The 12,973-nt window shown below is 44.4% G+C and overlaps 1 protein-coding gene, 1 non-coding gene and 1 pseudogene across 2 annotated transcripts in view; all 3 read left to right on the forward strand.

Annotated features, from left to right (window-relative positions):
* The window catches only part of LOC126257285 (Down syndrome cell adhesion molecule-like protein Dscam2), a 587,314-nt gene that overhangs the window by 220,692 nt on the left and 353,649 nt on the right, over window positions 1-12,973 (forward strand). The window contains exon 4 of the mRNA XM_049955551.1: window positions 8,798-8,947. Coding sequence (XP_049811508.1) covers window positions 8,798-8,947 — 150 coding nt within the window. The remainder of the gene's footprint in view (window positions 1-8,797; window positions 8,948-12,973) is intronic.
* On the forward strand, window positions 3,324-3,440 carry LOC126206341 (5S ribosomal RNA; annotated as a pseudogene).
* Window positions 11,655-11,729, forward strand: Trnas-cga (transfer RNA serine (anticodon CGA)). Its single transcript has one exon. It is a non-coding gene; the product is annotated as a tRNA-Ser (tRNA).

Raw genomic sequence — 12,973 nt, forward strand, 5'->3', positions numbered from 1 at the left:
AATCTCTGGCAAAGGAAGCCTCTGGTTGTCAAACAATGTCATAATTTGTACTGCTGCATATAATAAAAAGTAAATTTGAATCACCAAATTCTATGATACACATCTAAAACTCTGATAACACCTTGTGAAACTTAGACATTAACAAAATCAGAAGAGGTGAAACTAAAAGTCTTTGAAGTGAGAATTTTGAGAAAGATATTTGGAGGAATCCAAAATTAAACCTCAGCAGAATACAAACAACTAACAAATACACAAGTCTATGATTTACATGGAGAGACAGACATGTCCAAAGCTAAAGCTACGAGACTTCTTTGCCTTTTCTAAAAATCATGATGTGCCTCAATTGCTATATCTGATGTTTTTCTTCAAACATTTTTGGGCAAACACCAGATCACAACAAACTTTTCGACCAAACCTGGTAGTATTTGAATAAAGGAGTTTCCTACAGCTAGCGTGCCAAAGTAAACAGTTCTGAAAAGGATTTAAAAGTTCAAAATAACGAAGAGTCCGTTGGACTGCACAAATATTCAGAGGTCTGTACAAAACGCCGTAAAGAAAACGAAGGCTTTTCAGAAGACCTATGCTTTGTTTCTTTGGCAGCGTAACTCAAGGCATGAATCTCCTAATTGTGAGGAACTGGGAGGTTAAAACCCAGAGGGACATACGAGGGACATTCAATAATTGATACAACAAATTTTTATCGGACAATTTAGGTTCAAAAAAGAGGAATTTGTTGTGGGACATCGTGCAATACTCCCCTTCAGCCCCTATTGCTTCATGAAGTTCCGATAGGTAGTAGCTCCATACGAAGCCTTCAAAATAGTGTCTCTAATAGGGATACGTTCCAAGCAGAGAGCTGCCACTGAGCTTCTTTCGTTGGAAAAACAGAGCATAGCAGATATTCACAGCCGTCGCAGAATGTCTACGGGGACCTCGCAGTTAACAAAAGCACGGTGAGTCGTTGGGTCGAGGCGCCTGTCATCATCGCAAGAAGGTCGCGCAAACCTGTTCAATCTCCTGCGTGCCGGCCGAACGCATAGAGCTGTGACTCCTGCAATGCCGGAACGTGCAGACACTCTCATTCGAGGTGGTCGATGGACCAGAATCAAACAAACATCTGGTGCTGACACACACTTCCACAAGTTGGGGTACTCAAAGGTGTGTGCCCGCTCATCCACCCTACAGCCCGAATCTCTCTTCTTCTCCCATCTGTTTGGCCAATGACGGATGCACTCCATGGGAAGCAGCGCATGGACAATTGGGAGGATGCAGCAAAACGTTGACTCCGATGTCGACCAGTAGATTGGTACCATGCGGCCATACTGGCTCTCCTAGTAAGGTGGCCTAAGGCCGTCGCATTTCACCGAGACTGTATTGAAAAATACGTTTCGTAGCCAAAAGAGTGGAGAATAACGTGGTGTATGAGAATCCTAAATACTAGCAACCTACTTCCAGACAAAAATGTGTTGCATTACTTTTTGAAAGCCCCTCGTACCTGGCAAGACACTGTGAAATCAATAACTAATAGCTTTCAGAATTGGTTAAGCTCGTTAATAGTAAGTGAACAAGTGGATAGACGATTTATGATTCTTTGTCTTTGTGTAGGACCAAATCATTTTTATGACTTATTGACACAACACAGATAAGAAGTATTACACTCACAATAAGCAATTGATTTCTGGAGGGGAAAGTAACAACAAAGAATAAAAGTGTACGGACCAAGAGTATCTTTGAGATACCAAAGCTATCGAAGTTCCTGGCGCAGCCGCTCTCTCTCTCACCTGTCAGACACTACGGCGTGGACAGATTTTAATCACAGCCTCTGTGGCCACATGCCAGTTCGCCAGGTACCCCTCGGACTGCTATTGGATTCCGATGCACCGAGCTCTGCACATATTAAATCGCCGCTCGTTCGTTTGCTAGACTACTGGGACAGAAGTGTGGTATTGCATGAACAGCCGCAACATGCGCGCTTTAGCTCTGGCAACTGTAGTACAGCATCAGACCCTTTCTTGCCCTCTTTGCTCCTGCGATTATTAGTTAATTACATGCCGATCTCACTTCACTCGTCTGCGTTCAGGGGAACTTGGTTTGTGTGCTGCGTTCACCAACACTCGTCTAATTTACGCTTCAGGCACCAGACATATCTCTAAAGGCAGTGATAACACACGCAGCGGTTTTGTCTCCGTTGTTACGAAACTGGTCTCGCATTCTGGTGGACGTTGGTTCAAATCGCTATCCTGTATCCAGATTTAGGTTTCGCACAGTTCCCTTAAGATGCTTAAGACAATCCTTGTCGTCGTCGACATATTAAACTGTAGTCTTGATTCCTCACTTTTTACAGCAACAGCGTGACACAGCGTCCCAGTGAGATCTCTTACCAACAGGGATTTCAAGGTAGTCTGTTACGTTGCTGATTTTCCATCTTCTGGAGCGTTTACATAATACGCTAACGTCTGTGAAATTTCAGGTTGAAGTGATTTATGTATGTTGAAATTCAAGATGGTGAGAAACTTTTTGTGCTGGAAATTTACGAATTAATAACATAAAGTGGAAATTCTCCGTGACAGTTCTCAGTTGCCTAAGTGAAGACGAGGGGAATGCAATAACGAAATAATTAACACAAGAAAGGGCACCTTAGCAGCAGTTGAACAAGACAGAAGTCACGGATTATCAGGGGAATACTCGGCTTACTGATGAAAGAAAAGTTAGATAGGACAGATTTTAGATAAAATTACAGACGCTGTTATCAGGATAAATCAGAACGGATGGAAAGTCAAATAAGAAAATTGAGAAATAGAAGGTGGTAAGGCAACCTCTATTAAATGCAGAAACATAGTCGGGAATTCGTATGGAGTACATTGAAGGTTTGTGTGATGGAGAAAAACAGTCATGAATAATGACAGATGTGGAGACGTATATTAAAATGATGGAGAGACATGAAGACTCTCCATAATATGGTCAAAGTCTGACATATGAGGGGCGTTTGAAAAGTCCGTACAAAGTCCGACTTATGGCACTACCGGCGCGTATCGAGGTCATTTTTAGTTAGTAGGATCTTTGGAAAGAATGCACACCATGTTTCAGCCATATTGGTCTATTTGTTTGTGTTTGGCATTCGTGTGAATCAAGGAAGTCGAGTGATTGTCAAAAAATGGACGAAAAAGAATTTCGTGTAGTGATTAAACATTACTTTACGAAAGGTAAAACGACTCAGGAGATTAAACAGAAGCTTGATAAACATTACGGTGGCTCTGCACCTTCAAGTAGAACAGTTTATAAGTGGTTTCAAAATTTTCGGAGTGGCCATATGGGCACAAGTAGGCAACGGCCTTGCCGCAGTGGATACACCGGTTCCCGTGAGATCACCGAAGTTAAGCGCTGTCGGACGTGGCCGGCACTTTGATGGGTGACCATCCAGCCGCCATGCGCTGTTGCCATTTTTCGGGGTGCAATCAGCCTCGTGATGCCAATTGAGGAGCTACTCGACCGAATAGTAGCGGCTCCTGTCAAAGAAAACCTTCATAACGACCGGGAGAGCGGTGTGCTGACCACACGCCCCTCCTATCCGCATCCTCAACTGAGGATGACACGGCGGTCGGATGGTCCCGATGGGCTACTTGTGGCCTGAAGACGGAGTGCATAAAGGCACAAGTGATGTTGAACGTTGTGGATGCCCTGTGGAGGTTACGACTCTAGAAATCATTGATAAAATCCATGACATGGTGATGGATGACAGAAGAGTTAAGGTGCATGAGATTGTTAGTGCTGTGGGCGTCCCGAATGAACAGGTACATAATATTTTCCATAAACATTTGGACATGAGAAAGCTATCCGCAAGATGGGATCCGCGATTCCTCACGCTTGACCAAAAACGGAATCGTGTGAAGTGTTGCAAGGATGGTTTGCAGCTGTTCAGGAAGAATCCGCAGGACTTTAAGCGTCGTTTCGTCACTGTGGATGAAACATGGATACATTACTATACTCCTGAGACCAAACACCAATCTAAACAATGGTTTACCAAGGGAGAATCTGCACCAAAAAAGGCGAAGACCATTCCTTCGGCTGGAAAGGTTATGGCGATTGTCTTTTGGGATTATGGAGATTGTCTTTTGGGATTCCCAAGGGATAATCCTCATCGACTATCAGGAAAAGGGTAAAACTATTACAGGTGCATATTATTCATCGTTATTGGACAGTCTGAAAACGGGGCTGCAGAAAAAACGCCAGCGATTGGACCGCAAAAAGTTCCTTTTCCATCACGACAATGCACCAACACACACCTCAGCAGTTGTGGTCACAAAATTGATGGACATAGGATTCCTACTCGTTTCACATCCCCCCTACTCTCCAGACTTGGCTCCCTCTGACTACTATTTGATCCACAATTTGAAGAAATGGCTGGCAGGACAAACATTTCATTCAAATGATGAGGTGATTGCAGCAACTAATAGCTATTTTGCAGACTTGGACAATTCCTATTATTCGGAAGGGTTCAACAAATTAGAACAGTGTTGGACGAACTGTATGAGGCTAAAAGGAGACTATGTCGGACTTTTCAAACGCCCCTCGTAGCTGTCCACGATCTCAGCTGAAACAAGTAGGTACGAGTCGATGATACATCTTTAGTGCTGCTGTTATCTGTGGTAGGCCCTGCTTATAAGTGCTTAAACCGTTGAAGCTGTGAGAGTGGATGGTGAGTCTTGCCTGGATAGCCTGCCACGGAAGGTAAGATTCCCGGTTCGAATACAGTTTTAATGTGTCACGAAGTTTCATAGGAGTGTACATTCCGCTGCATAGTGAAAGATTCCTTCGGGTGATTATTTTTCAGAAAAATATTTTCCTTTCTTCATGCGCCTCTGTATAAAATAAGAGGGGCGTTAAGTAAGTAATGCGCCAGATTTGTTTCTCGGCCAGTTTCGGTTTAAAAATGCGGAATTTGTTGTCGGAGACTGTGGAATATTCCAGCTTCACCCCCTATAGTTACATGAAGTTCCGATAGCTGGCGATGCTATACGTAGCTTTCAAAATGGCGTCTGTTTTGGAGGTGCGTTCTGAGGAGTGTGCTGTCATTGAGGTTCTTTTGGCGGAAAACCGGAGCATCACAGATGTTCACAGGATCTTGCAGATTGTCTACGGAGAAGTGGCAGTGAAGAAAAGCACAGCGAGTCGTTGGGTGACGCGTCTGTTATCACGACAAGATCGTGCAAAACCTGTTCAATCTCCAACACGCCGAAACTGAAGGTACGGCTTCAGCGTGTCCGTCGCCACAAAAGTGCAAATGAACTTCTCATTCTCCACGAGAACGAAAGGTCTCACACAAGTTTGTGCATCCGAGAGGAGCTCCTGAAACTTCATTGGACTGTTCTTCCTCAACCACCTAATAGCCCGGAGCCCGCACCTTCCGACTTCCGTCTGTTTGGCCCAATGAAGGATGCACTCCGCGGGAAGCAGTATGTGTATGATGGGGAGGTTATTTATGCAGTAAGACGTTGGGTCTGACGTCCACCAGTACTGCTACCATATGAGCACATACTCCCTCCCGCTAAGGTAGCCTAAAGCCGTCGGCACACGGACCGTGGACGCGAACGTTGAGCGTGCCGAGTTTCTGACGTCATAGCGTTGAACAGCACGTTCGGGAGTCTTTCCGAACGTGCAGAGCAGTATCTGGCATGTCAGATATTCTGAGCGTGCGTTTGAGCGTTGACCAACGAGATGGCACAACGCCACCTACGTCACACGCACGCCTTCTCCCTTCAGTACAGATTTGTGAGGCGCCATATTGGCATTCGTTTCAAGCCTGTATGTATATATGCCGTTTCTGAGCAACATCAGTTTGAGAATCACTGGAAAACCCGTTGTTAACTGTGTGATTCGTTCCAGTAAAATAATGAGAAACATCATATTGGTGGCAAAAGAATTATTGTAACTTGCGTATTATGAGAGTAGGCTACTTGAAGGCAGCGACACACTGAAGATCCACCCAAAATCCATTGTTCTTGGTATAATTTGTTATAATTAAATTTCAATTAGTAACATATTTACGATTAAGGTTTTCAGCAATGTGTAACATAAAATGATTCCTGGGGTGTACTGTTAGTTTGGCGTAATGAGTAGCGTCACGGATTTGTTTTGAGTTACTCATAAGGGCCGTGCTTCGCTTGTAGACATTTCCGAAATTTTTTTCCTAACATTAACGTTTTTATTATGTTCTGATACTTTATTATTAGTTTAATATAAGTATATACTAATATAAGTTCACCTTTTTTTGAGGGGTGACTTTGTTCGATCGGCTTAATCTACAGGACAGCTTGCGCTACTTGTATAAAGATAATTTTCTCCTTTTTCTTTTATGCTTTGTAATTCACATGTTGCAAAGATTCTGCTACTGGGTGGGAACAGTGATCAAGTAAACTGACCTTGGGGTTTTACTAAAATGTGGGAATGATGAAATAATGTTTATCTCATGCGGAGAAGTATTCCAAATTTGTATCGCACTGTTTGTAATGGAACTTTTATAAGCCTGTGTCCTTATTGACTGGACATGGTACTTTCCTTTTCGTGGACGACGGAGGAAATGTGCTTTTTAATAGTGCTAACGTGGGACTTTTAGGCGCGCCCTTTGAATAAAACAGTGTGATTTACGAACTAAAAACATTCCTCAACTGCCGCCGGAGTGCGTTGCGATAGCGTGTACCACGTTGGGGCCCACGTACCGTATGCCCGAGTCGCATCGTTCCTGATCGTTCAGCAGCACGTTGAACTTGGCACGCTCAACGTTAACGTTCGACAGCACGGTCCGTGTGACGACGGCTTAAGGCTGCCGGACTGAACGGAGATTATGCTGAAAAATAGGAGTCTATAGCCAAAAGAGTGGGGAATAATATGGTTTATTGGAATCCTGAATGAAACCAACCTGCTTTAAATAAAAAGGAAGTGTTGCGTCACATGGTAGCTGAAATATAGGCTTCGCGTCATGACCGACTTCATCCTGATGTCAGCTGAAGATCAGACGACCAGTAGAAGCTACTTGAGACTTGCGTAAGCCAACCACAGGTCGTAATGAATCCAGTGTCAACTTGATGAGTAGAAAGATACGTTTCAAATCACATGCTTATGACTGCATCGTGGAGACCGCGAGCGGCGGTATAAATGAGATACCTGACACACATTGTTCAAGGTTGATGAGAAAACGACAGTGAGGCGTAGCGCCGTATACCGACCCTACCTTGGAGGCGGTTAAGTGGGAGATGTGTCTCAGAGCTGGATAGTGACAGATGGTGACGCGAGACTGGACGCGCACGTAGTTTATGTATCAGCCGGCAGAGGACAGTATTGGATAGGGGACTGTGATTTAGTTTCGATTGTGCCCACTAGACTGCACTAAAGTAATAGAATGTTTTTCATGAACTGTTCTACATTTTCATACAATGTTATTATGTCTTTTTGTGCATGTAAAATGTTATAAATGTGTTTTAGCAGTATGAATGATGCGTGAGTGTGGTTTAAGGATAACATGAAGATAGTTGTTTAACGAGTTATGTAGTGGGATTTAGTGTGGGAACATTTCGAAGAAGTATGGATGTGGACAAAGGGGATTTTTGTAGAATAGATTTGTAAAGTATGGTTATGGTAAAGGAAAAGTTAATTCAGGTAAAATAACCACAGTAAATAACTTCATGCATAAACAAAACTTCAGCATATTAGATCATTACGTCGGTAAAAAGTGCCGTCGTTAGGTTTACTATTTTGCGATTGGTTATGGACGAAAAGCGCGGACTGACGCGGGAGAATGTTGTTATGCTATTGGCCTTTCTCTGCTGCTAGCCATGAAACAGTTCGGACGTGTTTAGTAGTAGTTCCGATGGAAATGATAAGTTGCCGGATCTAGCAGTGTTTCATACATCAAAAGTGTTGGAAAGTGACGGCATAATTATTCCGATGGGTGTGTAGAAATTTCGGAATTTTTAAGTGAATTTTGTGGCGAGAAAAGACATAAATTCCGCGTGGCGTATTGAGCAGGTCGGTGGCTAAGAAACGGTGACTGCATTAGGTACCGACAGACTTAATATTTGTCGAGCATTATCAATCAAAAACAATGTAGCTATTACGTTTTCGGGAAATGCAACACCATAAACTTGCTAACGTGAGTGAAAGGGGTTGTGAGTGTGTTAAGACTAGCATGGGCTTGGCAGTGATACTTCTTCGCCTAAGTTTCAGAATATACTAATTAAGAACAGAATTTCCAATCTTTCATTTCGTGTGAAAACTTTCTCCCGAAACGTACGTAGATTTAGTGATTTTAATTGCAACCTGGTTCACGTCGAAGTACAGTAGGTTTCGCTCGGCTTCCCTACTGATGATCTGCTGAGACAATGTTCACAGGTAGGTGCAGGTTAGTCGTAAAAGGGACGGAACGAACCGCGTCGCCGCAACAGCTTGCTTACGTCAAGATCGCGTCCCTTGCTTATGATCAAATACTACTCACCCCATAACATCGCAAGAGCATTTCAGTTTCAGTAATGAAAGACGTAGAAACAGTCATTAGTATGATGAGTGGCCAGGCCGGCCGGACTGGCCGAGCGGTTCTAGGCGCTACAGTGTGGCACCGCGTGACCGCTACGGTCGCAGGTTCGAATCCTGACTCGGGCAAGGATGTGTGTGATGTCCTTAGGTTAGTTAGGTTTAAGTAGTTCTAAGTCCCATAGTCCTCAGAGCCAACGAGTGGCCAGATAAGATGTCGTACAACAAAGCTAGACCCAGCGCGTGACACAGGTGACTTCTCCAGTTGCAGGAGGCGGCCGCTTCGTGGTGACGAGCACCGGTGACCTGCTGGTGAGGCGGGCCACGGCGGCGGACGCCTCCTCCCGCTACAGCTGCCTCACGCTGCACGCACTCACCGGGGAGCGGCGCAGGAGCACCCCGGCCCAGCTGCTCACCGTCACAGGTAAGCTGTCCCACAGCACGGGACGAGGTAATCTGACAGATTCCCGAAACTGTGTTACGCAACGTAATTAAGTTTTCATCAAGATTAAATTCAAGAAAGACCCCACTAAACTGCATATTTTTGTTGTTGTTGTTGTTGTTGTTGTTGTGGTCTTCAGTCCAGAGCCTAGTTTGATGCAGCTCTCCAAGTTACTCTATCCTGTGCAACTGTCTTCATCTCCCAGTACCTACTGCAGCCTACATCCTTCTGAATCTGCTTAGTGTATTCATCTCTTGGTCTCCCTCTACGATTTTTACCCTCCACGCTGCCCTCCAATACTAAATTGATGATCCCTTGATGCCTCAGAATATATCCTAACAACCGATCCCTCCTTCTAGTCAAGTTGTGCCACAAACTCCTCTTCTCCCCAATTCTATTCAATATCTCCTCATTAGTGATGTGATCTACCCATCTAATCTTCAGCATTCTTCTGTAGCACCACATTTCGAAAGCTTCTATTCTCTTCTTGTCTAAACTATTTATCGTCCACGTTTCACTTCCATACATGGTTACACTCCATACAAATACTTTCAGAAACGACTTCCTGACACTTAAATTTATACTCGATGTTAACAAATTTCTCTTTTTCAGAAATGCTTTCCTTGCCATTGCCAGTCTACATTTTATATCCTCTCTACTTCGACCGTCATCAGTTATTTTGCTCCCTAAATAGCAAAACTCCTTTACTACTTTAAGTGTCTCATTTCCTAATCTAATTCCCTCAGCAACACCCGATTTAATTCGACTACATTCGATTATCCTCGTTTTGCTTTTGTTGATGTTCATCTTGTATCCTCCTTTCAAGACACTGTCCATTCCGTTCAGCTGCTCTTCCAGGTGCTGTGCTGTCTCTGACAGAATTACAATGTCATCGACGAAACTCAAAGTTTTTATTTTTTCTCCATTTATTTTAATGCCTACTCCGAATTTTTCTTCTGTTTCCTTTACTGCTTGCTCAAAAAACTGCATATATGTACAAGTTTTGTTGCATCACCCTGGTTCACAGAGCTCCTGAAAATAGATGTTCAAAATGGCTCTGAGCACTATGGGACTTAACATCTGAGGTCAACAGTCCCCTAGAACTTAGAACTACTTAAACCTAACTAAGGACATCACACACATCCATGCCCAAGGCAGGATTCGAACCTGCGACCGTAGCAGCCGCGCGGTTCCTGACTGAAGCGCCTAGAACCGCTCGGCCACACAAAAATAGATGTTGACTGTGGATATTGTATCACACATACAGTCCCTTTGACTGTTCAGAGATGTCACTAAACCCGCCCAAAGATGTAAACAACCATGCATGAGCAGCGCCTGTTAGACGCACGAGGTCCGACAGACGATCAGTTCCAGTCATTCCACGCTGAAGGACGTACACGGCTCGAGTTGTCTGTAGTTCATCCATACCTAGGCGGTCAATATCGCGGTTCGATCGCGTCCGCATTGTTACTTTGTGCCAGGAGGGGCTCTCAACAAGGGAAGTGTCCAGGCGTCTCGGAGTGAACCAAAGCGATGTTGTTCGGACAGCGAGGAGATACAGAGAGACAGCAACTATCGATGACATGCCTCACTCAGGCTGCCCAAGGGCTGTTACTGCAGTGCGTAACCGCCAGCTATGGATTATGGCTAGGAGGAACGCCGACAGAAACGCCACCATGTTCAATAATGCTCTTCGTGCAGCCACAGGACGTCGCGTTACGACTCATGCTGAGCGCAATAGGCTGCATGATGGGCAACTTCACTCCCGACGTCCATGGCGAGGTCCATCTTTGCAACCACGACACCATGTAGCGCGGTACACATGGACTCAACAACGTGCCGAATGGGCCTCTCAGGATTGGCGTCACGTTCTCTTCACCGATGACCTTCGCATATGCCTTCAACCGGACAATCGTCGGAGACGTGTCTGGAGGCAACCCGATCAGGCTGAACGCCTTATACGCACTGTCCAGCGAGTGCAGCAAGGTGGAGATTCCCTGCTGTTTTGGGTTGGCATTATTTGGGGCCGACGCACGCCGCTGGTAGTCATGGAAGGCGCCGTAACGGCTGTACGATACCTGAACGCCATCCCCCGACCGATAGGTAACTGCAAAGAAACAATGGGTAACATGAGAAGTAATTCAGTTGATCGACGAAAGAAGGAAGTACAAAAACGTTCAGAGAAATTCCGGAATAGACCTACAGAAATACAAGTGACGTAGGAATGAAATAAACAGGAATTGCAGGGAAGGTAAGACGAATTGGCTACATCAGGAACATGAATAATGATTAGATTAAAACTGTGTGCCCGACCGAGACTCGAACTCGGGACCTTTGCCTTTCGCGGGCAAGTGCTCTAACCAACTGAGCTACCGAAGCACGACTCACGCCCGGTACTCACAGCTTTACTTCTGCCAGTACCTCGTCTCCTACCTTTCCGAGTTCGAGTCTCGGTCGGGCACACAGTTTTAATCTGCCAGGAAGTTTCATATCAGCGCACACTCCGCTGCAGAGTGAAAATCTCACTCTGGAAACATCCCCCAGGCTGTGGCTAAGCCACGTCTCCGCAATATCCTTTCTTTCAGGAGTGCTAGTTCTGCAAGGTTCGCAGAAGAGCTTCTGTAAAGTTTGGAAGGTAGGAGACGAGGTACTGGCAGAAGTAAAGCTGTGAGGACGGGGCGTGAGTCGTGTTTGGATAGCTCAGTTGGTAGAGCACTTGCCCGCGAAAGGCAAAGGTCCCGAGTTCGAGTCTCGGTCCGGCACACAGTTTTAATCTGCCAGGAAGTTTCATATCAGCGCACACTCCGCTGCAGAGTGAAAATCTCATTCATGAACGATGATTGTCGGAAGAACTGACACAGCGTATAGAAAAGTCAAAACAACCTTCGGTAATATTAAAAACAAGGGCGGTAATATTATGAGTGCAATGGCTATCCCGGTGTTAAATGCTGAGGAAAGATCGAATTGGTGGATAGAGTACACTGTGGTCTCTATGAGGGGGAAGACTCGTCTGTTGATGAGACAGAAAAAGAAGCAAGGGTCAACGAGGATGAGATAAGGATTCTATTATAAGAGTCAGAATTTAAAAGAGGTTCGGACAACTTACGTTCAAATAAGGCAAAGGGGATAAATAACATTCCGAAATCATTGGGGTAAGTGCCAGCCAAACGACTATTCAAGTTGTTGTGTAAAGTGCACGAGACTTTCGGAAAAACGTCATCCACACAATTCCAAAGAGAGCAAGATCTTTCAAATGCAGGAATTATCACACAATCAGCTTAGCAACTCATACATTCAAGTTGCTTAGAGGAGTAATGTGCAGAAGAATGGAAAAAAATTGCTTGGCTTTAGAAGAGGTAACGGAACCAGAGAGGCCTTTCTGACGTTGCGGTTGATAATGAAAGCAAGACTGAAGAAAAATCAAGGCAAGTTCATAAGATCTGTTGACCTGGAAATAGCTTGTGACAATATAAAATGTTGCAAGATGTTCGAATTCTGAGAAAAATAGGGATAAACTACAGATAGAGACGTATAATATACAGTATGTACAAGAACCAGAGAACAACAAGACTGGAAGATCAAGAACGGAGTGTTCGGATTAAAAAGGGTGTAACCCAGGGAGGTAGTCTTTGGACTCTGCTGTTCAATTTATTCATCGAAGAAGCAATGACGAAAACAAAAGAGTGGAATTAAAATTCAAGGTGAAAGGTTATCACCGATAAAGTTTGCTGATGAGATTGATATGCTCAGTGACAATGTAGAGGAATTACAGGATGTGTTGAATGGAATGAACTGGGAGTACAGAATATGGATTGAGAGTAAACCGAAGAAAGACGAAGGTAATGAGAAGTAGCAGAATGAGAACAGCGAGAACCTTATCATCAGAAATGGGAATCATGAAGTAAAGAAATTCTGCTATCTAGACAGGAAAATAACTCATGATGGATGAAGCAAGGACATAAAAAGGAAAAAATGGTTCAAATGGCTCTGAGCACTATGGGACTTGAC

Source organism: Schistocerca nitens, chromosome 1, assembly GCF_023898315.1.
Source record: "Schistocerca nitens isolate TAMUIC-IGC-003100 chromosome 1, iqSchNite1.1, whole genome shotgun sequence".
Taxonomy (NCBI): Eukaryota; Metazoa; Arthropoda; class Insecta; order Orthoptera; family Acrididae; genus Schistocerca; species Schistocerca nitens.